At 46.5% G+C, this 27,440-nt stretch overlaps 1 protein-coding gene across 2 annotated transcripts in view; it reads right to left on the bottom strand.

Annotated features, from left to right (window-relative positions):
- The window catches only part of Abca4 (ATP binding cassette subfamily A member 4), a 137,356-nt gene that overhangs the window by 67,164 nt on the left and 42,752 nt on the right, over positions 1 to 27,440 (bottom strand). The window contains 7 exon segments of one of the 2 annotated variants that reach the window (NM_001446892.1): positions 1,615 to 1,836; positions 6,324 to 6,546; positions 8,220 to 8,396; positions 8,925 to 9,130; positions 25,245 to 25,442; positions 26,049 to 26,165; positions 27,209 to 27,348. In NM_001446892.1, coding sequence (NP_001433821.1) covers positions 1,615 to 1,836; positions 6,324 to 6,546; positions 8,220 to 8,396; positions 8,925 to 9,130; positions 25,245 to 25,442; positions 26,049 to 26,165; positions 27,209 to 27,348 — 1,283 coding nt within the window. 2 annotated transcript variants of the gene reach the window in all.

The raw sequence follows: 27,440 nt of genomic DNA, 5'->3' as shown, positions 1-27,440 counted from the left end.
GCAGACCTCAAAAACTCCTACCTAACATCTCCTGAGCCACCTCTCACCTGCACGGCAGGATAAAATGAGGCAGTAATGGGAAGACAAAGAAGTAGCATAGTACAAGACTCCAAAGGAAGGAAGCTCCTCCTGTTCTTCCTCCACTTTCCCCTCTCTCTTTCACTTTTAAACGACCACACAGTTCTGGGCAGAATGAAGATGCCAGACTGAGCTGTTCTGTGAGACTCTCAAAGGAAGGGGCTCAACATCATCATTTTCCTATGGTCAGTGAGGGCCCGAGGCCTCCTGGTAGGTTGGTTCTCTATGCAGAAACTAGTCCAGTGACTAGAAAGGGTGCAGAAGGAAGGCTGAAGAGGAAGTGCCCCTGCCAAGTCGCCATGGGTGGCCCCTGACTCATCTTAGCATACTCGCCTTTGATGAGAGGTTCTCTGTAATTTGGAAGACCCTGGATAGAGTTCAGACTATCAGCCAAAGGAAAAAACCCTCTTGCTATATGTACACACACACACACACACACACACACACACACACACACACACACACACTTAAAATTAACTCAACCCAGCTCTTATCTGTGCTCGCCAGACCTGAAGCTTCCTGGTAGGTCCGAGAAGCTTGCGGTGGCTTCCCAGTACCCTGTAACAACCCTGCGATTACTAAAATTGCCTAGCTCTGCCCACAGCCTGAGTCACAAGAGTTTCTTATTATTATCCATTGTGATCGTCTTAGAAAACAGAGCGCTATAAATAGTGGTAATTAACTTCTTATTTAACAGGAGAAATAAGAGGCAGATGCCCCAGAGTTGGAGTCCCGAGAACAGGTTCTTCTAGCAGAGGGGCAGGCAGTAGTCCTCACTGACGTAAAGCTGAGACTGGGAGATTCTGGAGGAGCAGTAAACTGCACCCTTTAGGGCTGAGGCTGATTAGCCCTAGCTAATGAGAGGGTGGAAATGGCCCACTTGGAAACAATTAGAGAAAAGACCTAAATTCATTTGGGAACTCTGAACTAAGAGGTCTCTCAAGCCATCAGAATCAGCGAGAGTCTTCTCTTGGCCAGAGAGACTAATGGTGGTGGTGGTGGTGGTGGCGGCGGTGGTGGTGGTGGCAAGGGTGGTGGAGAGCTCATTTCTGCATCGTTTTTTGCATCCTGCTAAAGTACAGGGAAGACACAGAGACTGGTTCAATTTTTTTCGGAATATTGAACCCCGTTTTAATTATTGCGGACGTCTTTCTGAGCAGACACGCAGTAAGGGGGCCAGCTTCCTCTCACCTGATGCTTCCCAAACAGGAAGAAAAGAAGGGTGAAGAAGAGGGGCCACCTGGCTCTCCTCTCACACAGAAACCAGTGAAGCCAGGAGCTGACTCAGGTTCCCCGCAGTTTCCTGGGGCACACTAGTCAAGCAGCTGTAGGGAGGCACAACCGCTGCACGGCTTGGGGTGAAGGCCGCTTTCACCCTGGCTCCTAAACCTTCCGGCTGTGTATTAGCCTCTCCAAAAGTCAAGAGGCAAAGTGGAGCATCTTAGAGAACGGGCCAGGAGGCTACAAAGTCGTGAGAGGAAGTCTACGTCACCGTCTACGTCACCGTCTACGTCCTCAGCTAGGGCTAACCCTCACCACAGTGGTCTTCAGGTCGGCGGTCATCCGGTCTTGCCACGCAAAGCACAGAATGTGTGGCAGGTAGAGGGTGAAGTAGATGACCCCGCTGCAGGCTGCGGCGAGGCTGGCCTTGGAAAAGAAAGTACTGAACAGGAAGCACTGCATGATGGTCGCGGTGGCAAAGGCCAATAGGAACAGGAAGAGAATGAAGGGATCGCTGTAATGGAGAATTCTCCCGTGCTGAAACCAAAGAGATCACGTATCAGTAATTGTCACTCATGCCCACAGGCAGGGTTCCACTAAGGGGGCCTTCCTGCGGGGCCGTGCTGCCAGAGCCTTCTGAAGCTTTCTGCTGCCCTAGAAGGGGATCCTGCCGGCCAGTTGTCACTAGTCCTTAAACTTCCTCATGCACACCCCAAACACTGACTTCTTTTGTCTTACCCATGCCCGTTAGTCAACACTAACATTTTATTTCAAAAAAATTTAACTGGGAAACCATTAGGCTGAGCCAGTTCCAGTGTTCTGGGCTCCTAAACCAGTAAACCAAAACCCAATTGCCCGAGAACTTAACCCAATTGGCAACTGCCATCTGACCTCTAAGTGGGGACTTTAACCAATCAAGATTTTCTTAGTCATGCTTCTTAGGGAAGTCCTGAGCCCCGTATTGTCTACAGCTGCCTGGTTCATGAGCTTGAACTGTAAAGCTGGTCAAAAGCCGAGATTATAGGCCCACTGGTAAGAAGGTACCATCATTTTGGTGAGGAGCTCATTTTATCAAACAGTATCCTAAATATTTACGTCTGAACCCAGAGGTTTGTGTTGCCCTCAACTTTGGTCTGACAGGCTCCCCTTGCTGTGGGCAATGGTTGCTTAGAGACACATAACTGGCCAGAGTGTCGAGTCCAAATAGCACAGAGGACAGGTGGGTCGTCTCTATCAACCTCCCACCAGCCAAGGCTCAGGGAACTTCATGACTGAGAGGGTGTGAGGAATGGAAGGGCTGGCAGATGGGGAGAAGTGTGAAGTGCCGACTGCTGGACACGACCCAGTTGTGGTGCATATTAACTCACAGCAGCCGGGGTCACCCACGCAAGACCCAGCCAGTCAACACTCCAGCATTGATGGGGAGGAGCCCAGAGGCCCCGCCCCATCAGCAGTAGCAGCTGATGGAAAGCTGAGAGAAAGAGAGTCCCTGGCTGTCCTTTGGGCATTTGGCTTTCGGTAGATTGTTCATGCCACAGTGATGTTTATACATCCGCGTGCGCTCGGGTATCACTAAGTGGGTTATCACATAAAAGGCAGAGGACAGGGGGTTGGGGATTTAGCTCAGCGGTAGAGCGCTTGCCTAGCAAGTGCAAGGCCCTGGGTTCGGTCCCCAGCTCTGAAAAAAAGAAAAAAAGAAAAAAAGAAAAAAAGAAAAAAAGAAAAAAAGAAAAAAAAAAAGGCAGAGGACACGAAGCTGAGGTGGGGGGACATGGAATGTGGGGGGCCCTAAGGAGGGCTGGAGGTGGTTGGGAATAGGTGGATATTGTCGACATATGCTGTAGAAATGTGTTAAACTTTCAAAGAATAAAAATATTTTAAAAATATCTTAACGTGACTAAGTTTATCTTTGAGCAGTAACTGTGGATCAACTCAGGAAGTTCATAGAGGGAAGGAGACAGTGTTCAGGCGAAGGAGGAAAACCCGAGTGTTAGGTCTTTTCTTGCAGAACCCTGCAACAATAAAGAAAAAAAAATCCACACGAAACAAGTCTGACCCTTTGCCTGGGGCTCGGCCTGCTGACTGACTATTAATTAGTGCTTGCTTTCTGAGGTTTGCCACTCACACAGGCAGGGCCTGTAGGAGTGGATTGGTCCTCTTCGTCCATGAATGCTTTTCATAGAACCTTTGTACAACACTTGGCACCTTTCCCACTGTCTATATAGGAAACAGGAACAAACTAGTGACCAGTGAGCAAACCCAGTTACACTGCAGGGCAGACTGAGATGCTCAACTGTATTAGGCCTTCTGGTTCCCCTTTAGTACAAACCCCTATAAAAGGTCCATGCAAACTCTGCATCCCCAAACACACTTATTTCTTATCATTTTCTTAGGAACACAAGGGTACAGGAATTCTGAGAGCATTTCTCAGGCTTCAGAGCAGAGTCAGTACTCACTAGACCACCTCCCACAGTTCAGTGGGGTATAGGTGAATTGTGGTGTCATGGGGACCACAGACAAGTGACACGGCATAGCATTCTCCTTCCTGCATTTTTCTTCTTTTTCCTGCCTCATCTCATGAATGGGCTCGATCTGTGAGTAAGGATTTCCCTGAATCACTGCTTTCCTCTCAATAGAAAAGAAAGAGACCCATTAGCGATATCTGTCTGGATCCTGTGGGAACCAAGTGGAACTAATGTGCTTCTTATCTGCGACAGCCGCCATCTCTCCTTCACGCTCTCGTGCCTGTTGGGCATCAAGAGAACCAATTGAAAACCAGATGAAGAGGGAGGGAACACGCAGAGGGGAGGGACGGAAGGGAGCCGCATCTAAGTAGAACCTAAGTTGGAGGAAATCTAAAAGAAAAGGTCACAACCGTACTGGAGAGTTTTTACTGCTCTCTGTAGAATGAATTCAACCTTCTATCCGAGCCCAGAGGGAAGCCCTGCAAACATCTAGACTGCAGGCTTCGGTGGGTGCCAGGCTCAGTCAGCCTCATGGGCTCCTTCTCCCAGCTTCCTCCTCTAGATGCTTTCCTTTCTGCTCCTTGTGGACTGATTAACAATGGAGCCTTCCCATTGTCTTTGCTCCTGGCTTCTTTCCTGCACAGCAGAGCCCAGGAGGAAGGGATACGCAAAAAAGGGGGGAGGGTCATTCAAAGGAAAACCTTATTTTGGTGTGGAAAGCTCTGTTTCCGTCATTATTGGAACAGTGTTCTGGTTCCCACAAGGAGAAGCGTCTTTGTGCTAGAAGCTCTTGGCGAACACTCTTTACCTCACGTTCTGAGAGCTTTGAAGTCATCAAACCCTGTTCTTAGGCAGGCAGGTCTCTGTGTACCTTATCAGTAAGAAGTCAGCCATTCAGCCAGATGTTTACTCACCGACTCTTTTTAATTCTAAAGATACAAATCATTTACTGGAGAAAGAGGTGTGGGGCAGAGCCGAGGGCCTCTGGTGGATAAGAAGGGGGCGGGCTGCTCCTTTCACCTTTGTGGTGCTCTGGTATTCTTTGTAAGCATCAAGCCACACTGGGTGGGGTGAGGTTGTTTGCATAGAATGGCCTCCGCCTCAGCCTCGGTTCTAAGGGGATTCCAAGATGAGTTCTGATTGACACTACAGCCCACTGGGTCGTAGTGTAATAGCAAAGACGGGATGCACCAGGTTAAGGACATTTTACTACAAAACAGGGGGGATTAGATGGATACGTGTTAGTTGGATAGCATATATGATGGGACATTCTTAGATCAGGTAGCCATGATCCAACATGGAATGGGAGCCACTCTTCCAGTCTGCGGCCCTCTGTACATGCTCACGCAGAGCAGCACTCGATAGGATAATAACGATGAAGTCGAGCAAACCTGCTGGGTCTATAACAGAAACCAACTTCTGTCCAGTGAAACACCAATGATTATCAAGTGTGTGTACTCATATTCCAAAAAGTCCCAAAAGATCTGCTTCTATGAAGGAGCTAAAAATATACGGGGTAGCAGTGTACTGCAAAACAATGTCCTACTTTCAGTTCTACCTTAATAAAAACTCTCAATCATGAGAAAAGACAGGCTCCAAATGCCATCCTTTAAAACAGAGTCCTTGGATAATATGTTCTATAAAGCGGTAGCATTATATTAGTATATAATATTATATATTAGTGAGCCCATGCTGAGCACTTCCCACACACCACCCCGCTCCAGGTATCCGCCATACGACAGGTCTAATATAAAATGAAGTTTATTTGGGATGTAGGAAGGGGTTCTGGGAAAGGGAGAGGAGGCAGAGAAAGAAAGGGGACAAAGAAGGACAGAAAGTGAGGAGAGAAAAAGAAGGGAAGAGGCCAGCCAGGAGCACGTGGCCAGTCAGGAACACATGGGAAGAGAGGAGGATAATGGAGAAAGAGAGGAGAGAGGAGAGAGAAGAGAGGTGAAAGAGAGAGAGAGAGAGAGAGAGAGAGAGAGAGAGCTTTTATACTAGGTTAACTTGGGTGAAACCTAGAGGAAATGCTAACACTGGAGATTTTTGCAGTCAGAAAGATGTTTCTTGGTGAATCTAACAGCCTGGCCGTGAGGATGATTGACAAATTAATTGTCCAGATCTCTTCCCCTCATGTCATCCATAGTATCTGCCACATCTTAACTGTAGCCAGATATTGGGATGATAATTCTAGGAAACACTCTTTTTAAACTCATTTCTGTCTTTGAAAGAAGAGGCAGCCTTTGAGCACACAGTAGCTCTATACTGGACTTTGCTAATAGCAGCCTCCCCGTGGTCATGAAATGGACTGGAAAACCTATGTAGACAGTGAGTGAGTCCCTTAGGCAAGACGAAGGAGATGGGAAGAGAGCACGATACAACGGCTCCTTTTGAGGGGTGGGCAGGGAATTGAGGGTGCTGGCTTGAAAGGCAGGGAAGTTACGGGTCTTGCTATCTTTAGTGCTCAGCTAACTAGTCCAAGCACATGCTCATAAGGAGGAGAGCAGAAACAATGAAACCATTCTAAGAAAACGTTAGGGTCTTCTCCACCTGGCTTACCATGATGAACAGCGTCAGGAGGAAGATACTCATTGACATAATGGAGAAGCTGTCCAGGAACCAGGTACACCAAATCACAGCGTTAGAGACACCTTGGTTCTTCAAGGTCTCCTTCAGCCTCAGCTCCTTTTCCAAGACAATGCCCTTAACAGTCATGGAGACAGAGTAGATCCATGCCAGCACCATGAAGATGGGGAAACAGCGATTCAGGATGATCATGAAGCTAAAGGGAGAGGAAGAAAGCAGACAGAGCCAGCTGTACCTGGTAGAGACTATGTAAATATTTATTGAATGGAGAGTTGAGGATGAAGTCCAAAGGAAAGGAAAGCAGAAAAATAAATCACTGGACTTTCACTAGGTTGAACCTCTTAAATACTTTTCATATTGGCCATGTCTTTCTTTAAGGTAAGACAGAGCCTTTCTGGACAGCCTGGATGGATGCTCTATAAATAAAGTATAGGAATAAGACTATACGATCTCTGTCATATAGTATAGATCTCCTCCATAAAAGCTTGTGGGAAAGACTGTAGACCTGCCGGTATAGGTTGCGATCGGAACAAGGCGATGATTCAAGAGCCATTGATTCCAACAGCTGTTCTTAAGTGGAGTGGGTCCTGGGATAGGTTCTCAGCAGGCAGGACAGATGTGCCGCGATGGACTTACACTAGGGTGAGCTTTACAGGTTTCCTTGTGAATAATGCACTGGGAAAGCCCTTGGGATTATTATCTATTGAAACTGTTGGGTGTTGTCAAAGGAAGGGCCCAATGCCAATGTGGGAGGATAGTTTCACTCAAAATGGCCCTAGGGAGGGAACCAAACAACCGAAAACCATGCGCTTCTGGGGTTGGCCGCCAGAGGACTCTCCCATACTGAATGACTCAATTCCCACAGGCTATTCACACTTAACGTTTTCCTGCCAGCCCCTCCCCTTCTGACCCTGAAAGTGGACCTGGGCTCTTGCCCCTGGCTCTACGTCCCATCTCTGCCTCTTATCCAAAGGAAAACTAACTTCTGAACAGCCACTGTTCTCTTCTCAGTCCTCTGCAGAGCTGGAGGCCTGATGGGGCCACAGTGTTGGGAGCCGCTTCCCTAGGTGCACACTGGGCTTCATTTTACAATCTCCAGCTGGTGACTGGACTCTTTTCTCCATGTTTTGTGGTCTCTGCTTCCGGGACCCCACACTCCCATGCTACAGCGACTTTCCTGTGTTCTCAACACCCCAGGAGTTAAATTCCTAAGCCAACTATAGGTCAGGGAGTGTTTCTGACCCCATCTACCATGATAATAAGCCTTCTGGGAACCTCCCCCCACCCCATCTGTCCCTTTCTCCACCATTCCAAAATCTATTTTCAACAAAACAGCAGACTGTTTGCTTAGCATGCTACTGACCAAAGGAAGGGGAGGCATTAGGATGGGGGTGGTCAGAGGAGGAGGCCAGAGCTCATCCAACACATTCCTCTACCTTTTCACCAAACATACATCATAGGAATGTTAATTAGGGAAGGAGCTGCATTATTCTGAGGCTCCTAGGTACCAGACCTACTTGCCTCGCAGTCTGAATCTGCTGATCTGGCAATCAGTGGGAAAACACCCTGACCAGAACACTTTCACATACCAAACATACTACGAAATGGAAATTTAAACAGCTGGCACCCCCTTCAACCTCACTCCTATTGTTTTAACCTCCAATTTCCCTTTTGTACCCCCAGCACCCTATCATTTTATTTTCCCCTCTGCTTCTGTCTGGAGTATGGAACCAGCATCTTCTTCAGTCAGAACCTTATTCTCCCCAATCTGGTCCTTGTCCCTGGGGTTCTTTCAGGAGACACAGAAGCCCGAGAGCATCCCCATCTATTGCTTCTCAGCAGGGAGGAGGATAGAGGCCTGGGACTCACGAGTCATCCACAAAGCAGGGGTAAGGCATCTGCTGGAGATAGACTCCAATTGGAGGCTCTGCCCGGGTCTGACTCCTCACGATTCCTTGCTCAACCATGTCCTGTAGATAGGCAAAGCCTCCCCAGATGTACCGGAAATCTTCGACAGGATCTGCCCTGGGACCAGAATCCCAGTACCTAAGAAGGCACAGGATGAAGAATGTAAGTGGGAGTGGGTAACTCACTCACTTTACAAGCCCAACTTGCTCTAGAACTCACTCCCTTGACACATTCTCCTCCAACAGTGGTTCTCAACCTTCCTAATGTGACAACCATTTAATACAGTTCCTTGTGTTGTGGTGACCCCAAGCATAGTTATTTTTGTTACTACTTCATGACTGAAATCTTGTTACTGTTATTAATCAATATCTGTGTTTTCTGATGGTCTTGGGCCAGCCCTGTGAAGTGTCATGAAGCCACAGGTTGAGAAATGGTGTCCTAAATGTTCCCAGACTATCCAGCCTTACTTTGGGTCACAGTGCTAACTCCAATGGCCATGACCTACAAGGTGATTGCTCCCATCTACATGGATCTACACAAATCATACTTTCTTCCAGTTAGCTTACCTTCACTGACACATGGCTGCATTCACCCATAATCCTCTACTCTCTACCAAATACAGCTCACCGTGGATTTTGGAGAAACCCTTCAAGACCGAACCATCACCTGTCTTTGATCTTATTGGTCTTCTCCACCACATCAATGTCCATCCGAATCTTGTACTTCACATGGGGAGGTAGGGAGCTGGTCCACGGATACATGTCAGGGAATACCACTCCAGCCCAGAACCTGTTCTCCTCCAGGAGAGACAGGGCTCGCTGGGTGAGCTGAACTTCATCATCGTAACTTTCAAACTTATCCAGGACCAGACACTGCAGACAATCACAAAGGTGGAGAGAGTCTGAGACTTGACTGTAAACAAAAGGCAGAAGAAACTCTACCACTTGTTGGATGGGTCCCCCACAAAAAGACCTATACGACAAATTTGTATTTAACTACAGGGTCTGCTATTGATTTCTTCATGTGCTAGTTTCTGGGGGTGCAAGGGCCCTGGAGATGATGACAAGCTCTTATCACTGAAGAGTTAACAGAGACCGTGCTGCCCAGCTCTCCAAAATGATCCAAATATTCAAGTCCTCAAAATGACACAAATACCCAAGGTTCTCACTCCCCAGCATGGGGAGGCGAGGGAGTGGGGTCATGGTGGACACAGGCTGCTTTGAAGATCAGAAAGCCTGAGGATAAAAGACTTTTAAAGAGAGAAACATTCCTGGCATTGAACCTTCCTGGCTCTCTCCAAACACACACAGGCTATCCAGCTGAGGGACGAACCAGGAAGAGAAAAGCAAAGAAACAGACGGCCAAAATGATTTCATCTGAGAGATCATTTTCAATTATAGCTTCACAGTGAGAATGTGGAATTATCCCAATATCTCTTTTCTCAGAAGAGGGGAGAAAGAGAGAGAGAGAGAAAGAGAGAGAGAGAGAGAGAGAGAGAGAGAGAGAGAGAGAGAGAGAGAACACCATAGAAGAACAAAAGTAAGAATTTCGTTTAAATGGAGGATTGAGAGATTGCCCACTTGTACTGACTTGCTGAAGTAATTATGTTGTACTGGTATTCGCTTTACAGTGGGGGTTTTGTGTCTGTGAGTCTTAGAATGTAACTCACTAGAGGTCAGACAGCCTTGTCTTGATTAATTTGTTCGACGGATATTTACAGAATATATGCAACATGCCAGAGCCTGCTGGGGCTCCTCAGGTACAAGGAGAGAAGATGGCAATCTCTTCCTGAGACAGACTCAAACCTGCTGCGGGAGAGATTGTAGTGAACCAATGAGCACAGAGAACAAGCAGAGGAAGGAAAGAGGAGGTCAATAGCACTGACTTTAGGGGACCTGCAAGAATAGAGCCGTGGTTCCCATTATCCCTCAAGTTTTGGTGCACTGGCTGGCTTTAAAAAGACACCAAAGTCTTTATTTCAAACTTTCGAGAGGCAAGGCCAGGGCACTAGCATTTTGTTGAAAAACAAATCAACAACAACAAAACCCTCCCCAGATAGTCACAATACACAACACATTGGGTAAAACATGGTGAGTGGTTGGGACCAAACCTTTCCTCCGCTGGATTTGGAAATCTGACTGACCAACCGAAGGGTGTCTCAGGACACGTGCTGTCATGCTAAGACCAGGAGAATTCTGGACAAGCCCTAAGATGCCAGAATGTGACCGTGGGGTTCTAAGCAGAAGTATGACGAATGAGATCAGGTAACAATAGGGAAGTGACAGGAAGCACTAGGCTGGACCGCTGAGTATCTTCAGGCTTTAAAGAACAGCTAACTCCAGGAGAGCCTGGGAGTCAGCTGGAAACTGGTGCTAGGGAAGACACTGCAGGGATGCTTCTGAGCTAAGGGCAGACCGATAGAGCCAGCGTCCCTTACTCTCTATCTCTGGCCCAGAGTTCCTCCTGGCACCCCAGGGCTGGAAGGTATATCCTACTCCGCACATCCAGCATTACGTGGCTTATGGATGGATTCGTCCCCGTGCTTACAAGGACCCTGTGGGCTGAACAATGAACCTCGTTTATCCTCACAGGGTAGCCCAGGAAAGTTAGGCTCAAGAACAGTGATTCCCAAGGATGTCAGATATCCTGCATATTAGATATTTACCTTACGATTCATAGCTGCAGCAAAATTACAGTTATGAAGTAGCAACGACATAACTTTATGGTCGGGGGTCACCACACATGAGGAACTGCATTAAAGGGTGGCAGCACTAGGAAGGTTGGGAACCCCTACTCCAGAGGACTGAAAACTTCTAGGCAGCGGTAGGGTGAGTATCAAGCCCTAGTCACTGGATTAAGGAGAAATTAAAAAACCAGAAACACAAGGACAGGGATTGGGGGGGGGGCACTAAGCTCTACCATACTGACAAGAAGCAAGCAGACCCAGTTTGCTTGCTCCCTGTAAACCCCTCATTTCTGAAGCCTATTGCAGAGTATTAGAACAGCAGTCTCCTTGGAGGGGGCCTGTATTCGAACACCAAGGTGTTACAAGCCCATCCTCACTGGACTCTCTGCCCACAGTTGTCCTGCCTAGGACATGTCCATGTGGTAGTCTCAGTGGTCCAGATAAAAGGGAAGGGTCTTTCAAGCTGATATGGGCAGGAGAAACGGAAGCGTGCAAAGACCAACTGGGTCAAGCATGGCTTAAAAGGCCTGTAACGTGAAAAGGAAATGGGGTTGGTATCTCTTTAAGAAACACAAATAGTGGGGTTGGGGATTTAGCTCAGTGGTAGAGCGCTTGCCTAGGAAGCGCAAGGCCCTGGGTTCGGTCCCCAGCTCCGAAAAAATGAACCAAAAAAAAAAAAAAAAAAAAAAAAGAAACACAAATAGTGATAAAGGAAATGATCCTCTTCAGTCAGTCACTGTCTTGTCAACAGGACTTACTTGCTAGGCTTAAAAGAAGATGAAGGACTTTAGTACATTACACACCAATGAGTTCTCATCTCTTTCAGGCAGAGGTGTGTATCTAACGCATAGACCCTTAAAACAGTTGGAGAAACCAGCCTGCAGACAGTTTGTCAAGAATTTGTCTTCTTTTTCTTTTTCCCAGAGCTGAGGACCGAACCCAGGGCCTTGCACTTGCTAAGCAATCGCTCTACCACTGAGCTAAATCCCCAACCCCCAGTTTGTCAGTAATTAGCCCAACAGCAATCCTACCACTATGGGAGACAGAGGCAGCAGTTGCTGCTTGGGCAAGGACACTTTGGAACTGAGCTGCTACAAGGAGGTAACAGAACCTGTTTGTTATCTGGGCAGTGGTGGCACATGCTTGAAATGCCATCGCTCAGGAGGCAGAGGCAGACAGATTATGTGAGTTGAGGCCAGCCAAGCCTACAGAGGAATTTCTGGACAGCCAGGGATGCAGAGTGAAACCCTGTCCCAGACAAACCACATATACAGAACAAAGCAAAATAAAAACATAACACATGCTTGAGTTCGCTTTCGGGAGACATCGAGGTTTGACCAAGAGAAGCAGTAAACGAATCGGACTTGGGCTGTTTGTCAAGCTTAGACCTGGGATGTGTTTAAATAGATGCAGACAAACGTCACACCTTCTCACTCATTGAGGGGACTAGTAAGTCAGAGTTGTAGAAGAATAAAATAGCATAGGCTAGAGCCTGGGAGGTATAGCAGGGAAAGGTCCAGAAAGACATTCAATATGGAGTATGAGACACAGAGGGAGCATTTACTTTGGGGTTTCTTCCGTGGCAGTGGAGTGACTATTGCTCAAGACAACCTGTGATGGACTCCCTAGTACAGAAAAGACAAGTAGCAAGGAGCTAAAAGTGCTTTTAATTATTTTGGTTTTATACACTGCAGATATGAATCGAGCTACCAAAATATGCTACCATCACAATTTTTAGATATTATGTCTCAGAGAATCTGAAACTGAATTTCTAAAATAAAATCAAAATTATTCGGGAAGATGAATGCCATCTTAGACAGTTTCACGTGGATATTGCACATTCTCTTGGCATCTTGAGGCGCAGGGGTGAAGTGGCCTGGAGGTCTGTGCTCTGACGTCCTTGCTTTACCAGGAACAAAGGGGACCACAGGCGTGAAGAACCTTGTTTTAGTTCACCACAGCGCAGAAGCAAAATCTACATGTATGCCTTCAGTGTGGGTCCCAGAAGTTCCAGTGTGTGCACGGGTGGTCCCTGTTGTTCCTTTGGGACTACATCATATGTCCTATGCAAGGTCCTGACATTATTGAGGGTCTCTTGCCTTAAGAGCCATACTATCTAGTGGAGTTTTCTGAGATGACTAACTTGTTCTCTATCTATCCTACCCAATATGGTAGCCAGTGATCACACGTGGCTGTTGACTACGACGGATTCCATTTGTGGCCTCCTAAGCATTGAGTTTTCAGTTTCATGGGGCTGTTGGTCGCTATGGGGTTAGCTCTGCTCCAGTGGTAATAAGTCCCTTCAGGTCAGGGTCGTGTGCTGTTCAACATGGTCTCTGGAATAATCTTTTCTCATGCTAGGGGGGATCAACAAATATTTTCTGAACTGAATTGGTTTGAATTTGCCAGCCCTGATGCTGCAAGTGTGGCTGTCCCTCGGTGCTTTGAACTAAATTCTATGTATCCCAGACTCATGAAAAACTGGCAGCAAGTCATGAAAAAGGTAGAAAGACCTTTTTGCTGCCATGAAGCTAGGGCATAGCTCTTGGGGAAGAGGAGCTGATATAAACAAATACAGTGTTAATAACGTGACTTCCAGGGGCATCAGGCTCGTTCTCTTTGAACCTTATGTCTTAACAGACTGGAATAAACAGCTGATGTTTTCAGTGATATTGTTGACTCCTGTGCTGACGTGGGCGCCATCCTGGCTGTTTAATCAGGCGGCTGATTCATCGTCATATTTCCTGATGTGTTTCCCTACATGGGGACCTTGATATTCTGGAAAACACAAAATTTAGCAGGTTCTCAAATGCTTACATCTATTTTAAAACCTCTGAAGCCGTTTCCTTCTCATTACCTCGGGAAGAGGCACTGCACAGTGCTGGGGTCGGACAGTCCCCTATCTCCCCCTATGCCCCCCTTGCTTGCTGATACCTGTCTTTCTGTTTCCTATGGCTTCTGCTGCCCTCGCTGACATTTGAGCTGTGCCCAACTTCAGAGATTCAGTCTAAGGATCGCATGCAGTGGTGTTTGCAAAAGGCCTCAGTGGGAAATCAGGAATAAAAGCTGGAGGGGGGGGGGGTAGACAGCTCACCTAGCATGCACAAGGCCCTAGATTGTTTAAGCATGACAAAAAATAGACAGCAACTACAAATATTGATGGTTTACTTACTTCATGCCTCTAACCGGCCCAAGGGCTTTAGTTGCATGAACATATTTTGATTTTTTTTTAAAAAAGATAAAGAGAGGATATGTCCTGGGTTTCAGCACCGATGTTGTGATAATAAGAAGATAAAGAGAGGGGGGATTATGTTCTATGGAGTGTGGTGAGGTATGGGAAAGGGAATCCCTCAGCATGCCCATGCCGAGACATCCCTGGTCCCCCTGAGGAACCAGCCATACGACTGAATAGAGTTTATTCAGAGCATGGCAGGGGGAGTTAAGAGTGTAATAGGGGCAGAGAGAGAGAGAGAGAGAGAGAGAGAGAGAGAGAGAGAGAGAGAGAAAGAGGAGGAGGGAGAAGAAGAAGATGAAGAAGAGGAGGAGGAGGAGGAAGTAGAAGAGTAGAGCAGTGGAGGTAGGCCATGAGCATGTACAAAGAAGAGGGGAAGGGAATGGGGAGAGAGGGGACAAAGGGGAAGAGGGGAAGAGCAAGCGAGAGCAAAAGAATGAGGAGGGGGCAAGGAGCCCCTTTTATAGTGAGTCAGGCACACTTGGCTCTGGCCAGGTAACTGTGGGGGAGCTTAGACAGGATGCTAACACATTTCATCTCCAACGTCACTTGAAGACCTGTGGTCAAAGCCCACTTACAAAATACACTGAAACAAACTGCCCCTGGGGCAGAGTTTCTTTTCATCCCCAACAGTACACTGCACTGTCTCACAAATAATGGGGGCTTTATAAATACCATCTCACTCTTGTTTTTGTAAATTATCTTTGAACATCAATAATCAAGTGACTTTCAAGTTCCTGCCAGGTTAGACTTCATTAGTGACAGTTCACCAGGGGAGGAGAGCAGTTTTATTTTCTTCAAATAATCTGCGTGGAGACGCAGACTGCCCTGAGCTAACCCACAGTACTCCATCTGGCCAGAACAATGCTATGGCCAGAAGCCAAGGCCACCTGGGCAACGGGAGGTAGAGAGAATGGTGTCTCTTAGCTTCCGTTGGTTGGTGGGTAACATTCAGCTGCTGCTGCCTAGAGAAAGGTTTGATAAAACCAAACACGAATATCACATCACCCTCACCAAACTTTCTTTCTGTGGTCAGGAGGAAGAAACTGCTTTAAGTGTGAGTCAGGTATGATTCAAAATATATTCGCATGGGGAGGCCATCTGCCTCATGGCAAGTGGCCTCACTCCCTCCTGATACACAATTCATCAGCGTTAAACTTTGGTAATAGAACATGTATGTGCTGGAGGAGGCCGAGCTGGTGACAAATCCCTCAGCAGGGGACCTGGATTGGATGTATTTAGTCTATTGTGACAGGCTTGTCAGGTACAACATACTGGGTTCTGATGAGGCCATGGAGTCTAATTTAAATGCCATCATGTCCTCTATTATCTTGGGGATTAGGGAAGTGTGATAGACAACAAGATTGGATAAAGTAAAGTGCTCAGCAGAAACCCAGCACACCTTGGAAAATAAAATCAGTATCCTATGCCCGAAGAGGTAAGCTTTGAGCAAATGTCACAGCAGGAGCTCAGAATCTCACTGGAGAACCAGGACAGTGCCCTCTGACAGCCAACAAAGCAGAGATCTAGCACACAAAGGGGGCTCATGGTCCCCCCACCCCTTCTCCTGTAGCTTCTTACCACTAAGTGTAGTTCACACCAGACCCACCCTGCTGGAAGAGGAGGGCTGGAGCAGCTGTGCCCAGGCCCTTGCCAGAGGACATTCATTTGTTGACACAGCTAAACAAAACATCACTTTGGAGGAGAAGCTGCAGGGGAAGCAGGCTCCCTTCTTCATGTGGGAGCTCTTGATATCCAGTTCATAAACATTAAGTCATAGGTTCAGGGAATTATCTTATTACGTGGTAAACTGGGTCTAGCGGAGGTCGTGAGGAAACATCCTTCTTTTCATTTGAACTTGATAACCAAAGGGGCCTGGCACATTGTGCTGGCAGCTGTGTGTAAATAGTCATATTTTGACCATGAAACCTCAAAGGCATCTAGGTCGGTCTTGGGAGATAAGGGAGGCATTGAGGTTTTCTAATCCTGCCTTACATCTCTCCAAAACAACTGATAAACTCCAGCAAAAGCCTCCTGTGGTCCTGATAGCAGCCATGCAGACACCTGGGGCTCCCTTTGAAAAACACCATGGAAGTGGGCAAACATCCCAGAATGAACTTCCTGGCAGATGTAAACTGCAACCTTCAAGATTTATTTCCAACTACATGGAAAAAGCCGCGGTGTAAAATCACTTTGGGCTGTTTGAGTTGTTTGGGATGGTGAATTAGAGGCAGGGTGCTGTAATAAATAGTATTATGTATGTATCAGGCAGTGCGAACAGGCTTCTGAAACATTCACTCACCAAGAGTGAAGAAATGTCTCGTGGATAACCAAGAAAGAGGCAGGGAATACATGTAATAAAGAAAAAAAAGTGTTTCTAAAAATAGATGACGGATGGATAGAGAGATAGAGAGACAGAGAGATAGAGAGACAGAGAGACAGAGAGACAGAGAGATAGAGAGACAGAGAGACAGAGAGACAGAGAGATAGAGAGACAGAGATACAGAGAGACAGAGAGATAGAGAGACAGAGAGATAGAGAGACAGAGAGATAGAGAGACAGAGAGATAGAGAGACAGAGAGATAGAGAGACAGATAGAGAGACAGAGAGATAGACAGAGAGATAGAGAGACAGAGAGATAGAGAGACAGAGAGACAGAGAGATAGAGAGACAGAGAGATAGAGAGACAGAGAGATAGAGAGACAGGGAGATAGAGAGATAGAGAGACAGAGAGATAGATAGAGAGATAGAGAGACAGAGAGATAGAGAGATAGAGAAACAGAGAGAGATAGAGAGATAGAGAGACAGAGATACAGAGAGATAGAGAGACAGAGAGATAGAGAGACAGAGAGACAGAGAGATAGAGAGACAGAGAAATAGAAAGATAGAGAGATAGATGCAGCACTAAAATAAATAAAAAGGCCAGGTTGAAGAACAAGGACTCATAAGGGTACAAAGCTACCAGGGCAATGCTTTCTGCCCCTCTGGCTCCAATGAAAGTGACCATCACTTGACTTCCCAACACTTTAGCTCTTCCAGTTTCCTGTTGAGTTGCTCCAACAACACCTGGAGGTGAGGGCTACTGTGTTGAATAATAATGGGGCTAAACCTGCACTAACCAGTAGGACCTCTGGGTACCACAAGTACTGACTTCTTCCCACTAGTGGTTGTAACCTGAGTTGCTTGGGTTATCATTTTTCAGATCCATGTATAGCTACGTTGTCCCCAGTAACAGACCCCGTACATAGATGTTGAAGAGTGTATCTGGTCACACACAGACTGAAGCTTTTATGAACCAGGCCGGCCAAGCCCAGACATCACTGGTTGCAGGATATTTGATCACACTCACACGGTGGGCCCTGAAATTGTTTTACTTACTGAAAAAATAAAAATAAAAAACCACCTTGTTTCTAGCTGTGGGGTGGCTCAGCCCTTAGCACACACCTTTAATCCCTCTGGCTGGAATACAGACACACCCTTAGCACATAACCTTAAATCTTAAACAGTGAAGCTAAAGTTAGTTTGTAGATGGCAACAGCCATATTTAAAAGTGATGTCTAATTGAGTGGCAGACAAAGTGATGAATAGGAGAAAGATTTGACAGAATAGGATATGCCCAACTCTCACAAAAACAGAGAGGAAATAGAGGCAAGAGAGGGACTAAAAGAGGAGGCAGTTTTACCCAGAGTTTTACAGAGAGAGGCTGAGGAGAGAACAAGTTAGACAAAAGTGAAGACAGAATGAGCCAGAGAGGGAACAGGAGGCAGAAGATTAGAACAGATCAGTGGAGTTAGTTTTAGGCCAAACCGAGCAAAAAGTCAGAGGCCAAGAGAGAAGCCAGATTGAAGCATGGAGAGGAGTTTGGGCCAGAACAGCTGAGTTGAACCAGCCAGCCAGAGTTCAGAAAAAAACCAGACAGGTGAACTTATTCAGCAGTAAGTCTCAGAGGCTGAAACCATTCTAGGCCTAGAGTAGATTGTACGGAGGTAGACGCTTCCAGGACTAGGCCTAGGTTGGCAGACTGAGGCAGTAAGCCTTGGAGACAATTACATCAGATGAATAAAAGTATTTTTATATTTATATTTATCAGCATTTTTCAACGTTACATCTGTTCTCTCTCTGCCCAGGTTCCTGCTCCAGTAGGACTTCTCCAGTAGGTTCAGAACTCTGTGTTTCATTTAAACTTTTTTTTCCTTTTAAAATTGTCTTTCTGGGGATTTGAACCCCCGTAGGAAGAACAGTATCAATCAACCAGAACCCCCAGAGCTCCCAGGGACTAAACCACCAACCAAAGAGTACACACGGAGGGACCCATGGCTTCAGCTGCATATGTAGCAGAGGATGGCATTGTCTGGCATCAAATGGGAGGGGAGCTCCTTGGTCCTGTGAAGGCTTGATGCCCCAGTGTAGGGGAATGCCAGGGTGGAGAGGTGGAAGTAGGTGGGTAGGAGGGGGAGCATCCTCATAGAAACAGGGGGGGGAGGGGGGACCAGGAAAGGGTATAATATTTGAAATGTAAAAACATAAAATATCCAATAAAAAGTGGATTTAACCTTTAAGGCTCAGCACAAACATTACTTTCTGCTTAGGTTTAGCATGAATTGGTGTCTACTTTATTGCCACTAGAGATCTACTCAGGAGTGCTGAGAAGTCTAAAAGAAAAATGAGATGGAGTTTGAGCCCTTGAAGTGGTCAGGCCAGCATAGGTAGGGTGTGGACAAATCATGATTGGGCTCCTGTGGAAGGAATAAGGCTTAGAGAAGACAGCTAGGAACCTCACTGAGACCTGAAATGTGGATGTGGGCATGGCCAGCCAGGGCTGCAAGTAGGGGAAGGCTGCATTATTCAAGCTGAGAGGTCTGGGGCAGTCTCACAGGGTGGGAAAGAACTATGGAGGCATTCACCTTCACCGTGATGAGGCACTCCTGAGGACTGGGAAGCCATATTTTACAGCAGGCTTAGGCTTAAGCAATATCTCCTTGGAGAGGGTGTGGGAGCTGACCAGAAGCAGCAAGAGCCTGGTGGCCTGGTGAGGGGCTAGGAGAGACAACAGGCCTCTACAAGCAGCCACAGGAGAGAATGTGGAAGAGCTGTCAGGACTTGGATGGCTTGCACATTTGCTTTTGTGTTTGGACAGAGTGAACTTCTGGGGAGTCAATGGTTAACAGTAATTATTAGTCATTCCTAGGTCAATTCATGTAATTCCCTACATGAAAGAATAAACCCCAACTTTCTGAGTTCTCATTTTAATCAGGTTATTTTTAAGAAAAAGAGAGAGAGAGACTGACTCATCTCAAATATTGTAAAATAATTGCTATCTTTATTGGATTTGATATGCAACTTGAGCAAATAATACTTTAGAGCCTTTGGACCTTGTATGTTACAGGGAAAAGAACGTTATCGCTGAAGTCAGCACACATCTGGGTCAGAATTCTGAAGTCCCCACTTACCTGCTGTGACGTGGCAGGGAGTCAAGCCTCTTAGAGTCCTTGCCTTAAATTCTACACAATGACAGCAATCATGGCTACCTGGCACATGGGAGTGCTGTAAGAGATGATGTGTCTAGCAGAGCCCTGTCCCCCAGGGCCCATGCATGTCTCTCTCCTCCACTGGGGTCCAAGCCTACCTCCACCTGTTTCCTTTTCTCTGTGTGAGTTCTAGGTTTCTGAGAGATCAGAGAAGCATAAAATACAGTGAGTGTGAATTGCTTAGGATCGAATTCATGGCCCTTGAAATAATAATTGCCCTTGTGGTATAGATTTCTGTCCCCTGTCTAACTCTCACAATGCCTTCCCAGTCTCTAGGGTCATTGAGTTAACAGAGAAAAGCAACACGGGTACCCAGCCAATATTTGCACATCGAATTCTACAACACGTTACATAATCCAACCTCATCTCTCTATCCAAATTCCCCCTGAAGTTAGGCTGAAAATACATTTCCTGAGAACATCATGGTTGGGTAGAGGTGGCATGTGGCCAGAAGTATTAAAGGTGCCAAGGAAAAGTAGTTTAAAAAAAAAGCCTGATAATTCAAGAAAATAACCACCATCCAATTCATAAGGAGTTATGACTAAGGTGATAGCCAGAGAAAAGCAGTTAGTGAGTACATTTTTTTCTCAAGACTTAGCAAAAGGTAGATGTTACTGATTAAAGTACAATTTTATGCTTTGAGTAGAGGTATTTTTATTTTAAAGTTTGGCTGAATTTAGCTTCCTGATATGAAATGTAAGAACTGAAATTCAAATGTACTAAGACATTTAAATCCACTGTGAACTGTAAATAGTATTTGATTTAGGCTAGGCCTAACCTTTTATTGAACAAGAAAAAAAATTGAAGGGGAAAAGTATAAATATTTATTTCAACTAAAGGGTGATCAGAGGGGTAATTTGTTGATTTTTGTAATTGTGTTTTTCTATGGAAAACATTGGATAGAGGCAAATATGAGTCATGAATAAGATGTGCGTGCATGAGAATTTAAGATATTTACCTAAACATGGATCAGGAAGAGGGATCAGTGGGTAAAGTCATCTCTATCAAGCCTGAGAAACTATAGGACCTATAGAATTGAACCCTAGAAGCCCATATGGTAGAAGAGAACTAACTGCCACATGTCATGGCACACCGTACACTGCCCTCTACCATACACACAAAGTAAATAAGTAAATAAACAAACAGACTCCCATAAATTATTACATATAATAATTTATAAAGTCCTCACTAAACTTCAGGCTCCCTAGATTCAGAGAAGTGGGTAATGGTAATAACCTTTCCCTATGTAAGAGACGTGAAGGTCCTCAAATGTCACTAGCATGGCTGTCTCTAGACAACTGTCCACCTTCTAACCAAAAGGTCTGTCTCACTTTAACCTTTATTTCTCAGGGCCAGCAGAAATCCAGGAATTAGCTATGGGATGAGGGAGAGCCCACAGAAAGCTTTATCCTCCAGTCATTAGAGTATAAGAACAGTTCTCAGCCTCTGGGTCACTGTCCAAGTCCAGTGTACCCCCAAACTATCCTTGTAGGCTTTGGGAATAGACAGACCCAACTGTGACTCGAAGCCAGAGATCAGCGTGGGAAGCCTTGGCTAATGCTTAGGCATTTTTGAGTATAAAGGTACACACTTTACTTGGTTCATGTTCAGCAGCTGCCGTGTGTACATGTTCTTGGTGGGAGCCCAGAGTGTCTCATGCCACCCCCACAGGCACTCTGAAGAGGTCTTGGTCCTACCCCACCCTCTCGATGAAGAGTCCTGGCAGCCCAGCCTTTGCACACAAGTCTGATGACGGTGCTAAGTGCTCTCTGCCTCCGTGCTCCCTCTCCCGTCCTGTCCTCCACAGTGACCTTGTATTGCTGCTTGGAATCGTACATACAAGAACTCCAAGCTGTGGAGTGTCAAATTTCTCAGAGATTCCAGTCCATAAGCCCTGTGGGACAGGTCGGACAGTCATATGTGTGACTGCTCAACCTGGACCCACAAGACAGATTCAGGAGGATGGATTTCCCTCAGATTGCTCCCTCCACAGGAGAGGCCTCACACCCTACGCAGGAAGGAAGAGATTTAGCCCTTCTAGTCACTGAGAAGAAAATCTACTGAATCACTCTCGCTTCCCACAAGGAGGAAAGGCTTAAAGATGTGTTTCTTGTTCTGTTATTTTTTGGCATCACAATTAAGCGTCCCACTGTTATGGGAAACTCATTTCCTAATGTTCCATAAGTGCTTTTGGTTTATTTTCTGTTTTTAGGATAGGCACGGATGTGGATTCCTAGACTGGCCCATGAGGAAGTGTTTCCAGACTCATTAGCACAAGTCCCATGATTGAAAAGGAGGCGCGAAGCTGGCATTCTTAAATAAGGCATAGGTGGCAACGCACTAGCTTTCCTGTCCCCGAGAGACCCTTAGAACTATCAGAGAGGGCTCCCATGGCAAGTATACTACTCAGGTTTCTCAAGGCTTCTCCAAATAGCACAAAACACAAGAGCGGATGCTGAAAATCCAAGGTAGAACGCTGAGGCCCCCTGTCCTGCACTGTCTGTCTCTCCTTCCTGTCCCGTAACTCCTTGCTTCATTCACCCCCAAGGGCAATACAATAAGAAACTGAATCATCAACACTGCCTTTATCAAAAGCCTTGTACAGGTCCCCACGGGGAGGCCACAGTGCTCAGTACGTCAAAGCCCCGGGAAAGTCACAGTGGTTGATATCTGGTCAGCAGCTTCATGAGCTCAGAGCTTGCCACCAGCTGGGGGCTAGATTCCATTTAGGCCAGGTTTATCTGTACTTCGATTAAGAGTTGACAATGATTAATGCTTCTTACATGACAGTGTCTTGCATGAAATAGCTCACTTAATTCTCAGAACAAGCCAAGTGTCAGGTAAATACTCCTAAAATCCACATTTTACAGCTACAGAGACTGAAGAACAAACGGCGGATAATTGAGTCCAGCGAAATCTCAACCTGGAGACTTAACTCTTAACTGTTTAAGAGAATGACACCTATCACTGCTGTATTAAACACAAGATGCTTAGGAAAAACCAATTCCTTTAGGGTAGGGGATATGGCTCAGCTGGTAGGGTATGAAAGGAAGGAAGAGAAGGATGGGGAGGGAGGGAAGGAGGGAAGGAAGAAAGGAGCTTTTCCTATCATGATACAAAGTCAAGCCATGTTACAATGTCAAGCCATAGACAAGAATTATTCCTCATATACCTCACAAAACCATTGTTGGGAACCAGTACAGGAATGAATCGGCTCCCTGACACACCCAAACCCACGCACAGGCTCTGTGTGTCCTGAGATTAAGACAACATGGCAACTGTAGATAGCAGCGGTGGGCCTGGGGGGTGTGGGCTTAACTGCAAGAGAGGAAGAGATCAGCTGGTAGCTGTAAATGGGGACAACAATCTGCTTTGCCCCAGATCTCTAAATATACGTGCAATACCAAGGCAATAAAGGGAAATTCTGAGTCACTTAGTCTGGGTTGGCACACAGAATGTGTTTTATAAAAGGCATCCAAGGCCATTATTGTCTCTGGTGAGATGGGAATTGCTTCAACTCTGGCGCTTTGTCCGCCACGCTCCGTACTAGCTGAGAAGATACCTCAGGAGCATGTGCAGTGATGTTAACGTCCAGGACTCTGGAGAAGGAGGGTGTACGGAAATTCTGTGGCTCCGGAGCAGTGGGAGCCCTCAAGAGCAGCCAAGAATACGTAAAGGTAGGCCTCTTCTCACCAGTGAGTTACTCCTAGGACCCACCATTTGGGATAGAAAAGCTCATCCCTTTAGGCCTCAAATTAACTCCCTTTCCTGATTCTAGAAGCACCTTCGGTTTCCTAATGGGCTTAGAGTTTTGGAGACTGAGGCCTAGCCCTTTGAATGTGATCAAACTTTAGATGTGAAAACCTTGGGGGCTGGGAGGTTGAGAGTCTAAAGATGACTAAAATGTGTCCACGGATGCCAGGTAACCCATCTTGATGTTCAAGGCAGAGATGGACATACAGACAGCTTCCCCTACTTGAACTTGAGCAGCAGCCTGAGGGGTATGAGGAGAGGGCTGCAGATCACAAAGGGGTGAATTTCCAAGCCTGCGAGACAGCAGGAGGAATATCTGAGGACAAAGTCTCAACTTGCAGACGTGTAGAACTGGAGAGCTGCAGCTCCCTGGTGGAAGACTTGCTTGGCATGTACAAGGCCCTGGTTCTACACCCAGCACCACGAAGAAAACAAGCAAGAATTAACAGGTAGGTGGTGGCAAAAGAGAGTCACTGCAGACTTGAGCAGACACACATTCATCTTCTTTTGGGACAATGCCTCCCTCACTTCATAGGAATTTTGCTTAAAGTCCCCCACGATGGCGGCGTGTATTCCAGGCCTCCCAGTCAGAACTACTCCCCTCCCTAGGCATTAAGACCCAGAAGTTTGAAGGAGTGGGGTGTGGGAGAGGGCCCTTTGGGGGTATTGCTTATACTGTGAGAAAGGCGTTCCCCTCCTTCTGTGGAATTTTCTAGTCTAAGGATGAGCGCTGAGGGCTGTCAGCAGCTGAGGCACTCACTACCAATGGAGAGAAACAGGCCGCATGCTTCCGTGTTGAGTCATTCAGATTTTAAACATTTGAGTGATGCAAACAGATGTGTGCTTGGAATGTGATGCTGGTGTCTGTGTAGAGGGATGCCTGGATTAACAGAGAGCAAACCGTGGAATCCAGGGAGAAAGCTGCTCGGACAGGCTGGTACAAGGCCTCTAGTCCTCCCAGGGCCCAGAGAGCAAGGTAGAGTTGAGAGATAATTAGGAGGTGGAAAACAGACAGAGCACTGTGACTGGGAGTGACAGGGGAAGAAAGAGGTCGTCAGGGCTGGCTCCGAATTCAGGCACACCCAAATTTGGACTCTGTTTGCTACTCCTAATGGCTGTGGGATCTTATTCAGCCTCTCTGAGCCTTGGCTTCTATGTCTACACACTGGCAGCAGTAACACGACAGGCTTCATGGGATTGCTGAGAGATGAGATAAGACGTGTGGATACAAAAACACGTAGCACAGAAATGGCACAGAGTAACACTCGGTATAGAACCACTCTCTCTGACAGTGAAGGAGACAGAAAACTTAAAGATGGCCCTGAAGTTCTTGGCTTGAGTTCCTGAGAAAAGGCTTTTGAAACTGACCGGCATAAGAAGTGCAGGTGTTTACTAGGAAAGGAGGGTGGGAATTTGTTTTTGACACATGTTGAATCTTACATGCTGTTAAGACTTTGAGGTAAAGGTGTCCAGCAATCAATGAGACTCAGACTCAAAGGTTTGGCGGACACCGGCCAACAGAAGGTCATTAGAACAATGGCAGCCCGGAGATAGCTGGGAATGGATGTGTGCTGGAAGGGAAAGAGGGGGAGCCAGAGGAGTCATGAAGTTATCGAGATGTGAGGACAGTCGCACGCAAGTCTGTCAGATGGCCATGGCACCCTTACCACTTTGTGCGAAGGATGAAAGACTGAATCCAGTGCCAGCTGACTGGCTAACAGGTCTCTAGCCTCACCCATGACATTAAGAGGTTCACTATGGTCCTCGGGTGGATTGCTGCCTCTTACCTCCAGGTATTGATTAGCCAGGCGCAGGAAGCGCTCAGTGATGTTGAATATATCCCTCCAGTCAAAGCTGGTCATGTCATCAGCTTGGTTCTCTCGGGGACCGTTAGGGAAGAAATTTAATATGGCTTCAGTGGTAATGCCTTCTTCTCCAAGCTGCCTATTTATGAAGTCTTTTACTGTTGGGTGCTGCAGGGTATCCTTGGGAAGAAAAAAAAGGCAGTCACAGAAATTAAGAATTCCACAGGCTCTTTGGCCTTATTCTTAGAGCATGTCAGACTTTTAATGACTACTGATTGAGACAGGAAGACCCAGTGAACGAGCTTGTAGGCTTCAACTTCGATCAATTTCTTCAAACGCAAGAGGAGAGGAAAGGCAAGAGAGAGTATGGGAGGGTATTGCTGAGCATATAAAATGATATAGAAGATTTCCTTTCTACAGCTTTCTCTTTTGTTCACCCTTTAATTGCCTTGATATTGAGGTCTCTTGCCTCTTGGCTTTACAAAATTGTAAATGAAGCCAGACAGACACAGGGGACCATCTTGGCAGTTTAGAGCTGGCCTCTTCAGGAGACATCCCTTTGAACCCGAGACCTTCAAGCGAATTCATGGGAAAAATACTGACCTCGTGGCAACTTCTAAATTCTCCCACAGAAGTTAAGGAGCAAACTCCCCACCCAACGCCAGTGACACCACTTGGTGGCATTCCCAGGCTAGAGCTTGAGGTTCTGTTCTCTACGGCTTGGCCTGGCTCGAGTTGGAATGAACTGTCTCCATGGCCCCTCTAAGTCTTCCTCCCCATCCTTACTCTGATCACGGCCATCTGTGTGCTCTTCTCAAAGAAGTACCAAATCTGGGGCCCTACTTCCTCCCAGGCTTTGACCAGCTTCCTAACTCGATCCAGTTCTTCAAAAGTTGAGTTGGCCTAAAAGTAGACACACAGAAGGAAACAGAAGAAAGTGAAGTATAAGAAAGAACCTTTCTTAGCTTATGTCTTTTCAGCCCTCACCATAAACCTTTAAGGTGTTATGTTAAGTCGAAGCCCTCCCTCCCTCCTCCTCCTCCTCCTTCCTCTTCCTCCTGTTTATAATGATAATAATTTATTATTATTTTAAGTATATGGGTGTTTTGTCTTCCTGCATGCCTATATACCACGTGTGAGCTACCGTGTAGGTACTGAGAATCGAACCCTGATCCTCTGGAAGAGAAAGCAGCTCTCTTAACAGCTGAGTCATCTCCCCAACCCACCAGGGGCTTCTTGGAAGTGCTTTTCCTTTCCTAGAATATTGGAATTCCTCAGACTCCAGAACTGACGGAATCTAACTTGTTAGTATCTGAGAGATACATGCAACAATGATGTAACTGATTCCAAGGCTCATTAAGTCATAGTTGGGATCTTAGTGAGCAAATATTTATCCTCCCCATCTTTGCCTGCTCTAGGAAGCCAGGGATCAAAAAATGCTGAACATTTCCATTAGGGATGTAAGTCACGCAGTGGGAAAGAAAAGTCCACTGCAGGCTGCTTTAGAGAGGGTGGGTCCAGGCAGGGCACTGGAGCGGGGCATTCCTACCATGATTGTGCATGGGAGAGAAACCCAGGAATCCATTTTGGGGAAAATAAGCCAGGGGAGTCATTGGCAGGAGCATATTCACACACACACACACACATGCACATACACACACACACATACACATACAGATACACACAGACACACACACACAAGACACACACACACAAGACACACACACAGACACACACATACACATACAGACACATGCACACAGACACAGACATACACACAAACACACACACACATACACATACAGACACATACACACAGACACAGACATACACACAAACACACACACACACACACGCACACACACACACAGGCACGCACACGCATGCACACCATAGTCTTCTGGGAGGTCTGAGGCGAAAGAGAACCACACCAGCTGGGACCTTACGTTCTTCAGCAGCCTTCGAGCAGCAGGGGAATCTGGAGTAAAGAGGATTTTTCCCATCAGCAATGGCTTTGTTGCCCTCCAGGCTATTTTGGTTAAAGGGTTTGACTCCAAGCTCTGGATCAATGAATTACAAAAGGACGCTGTCAAGAGAGAAAAGACATTTTTCAAAGCTCCCTACTGCTCATAACTAAACAAGGTCATTAGTGCATCGAGTCACATGCCTATCTCTCAT

Source organism: Rattus norvegicus, chromosome 2, assembly GCF_021556685.1.
Source record: "Rattus norvegicus strain SHRSP/BbbUtx chromosome 2, alternate assembly SHRSP_T2T, whole genome shotgun sequence".
NCBI lineage: Eukaryota > Metazoa > Chordata > Mammalia > Rodentia > Muridae > Rattus > Rattus norvegicus.
This window is presented reverse-complemented; position numbering and strand designations above follow the sequence as displayed.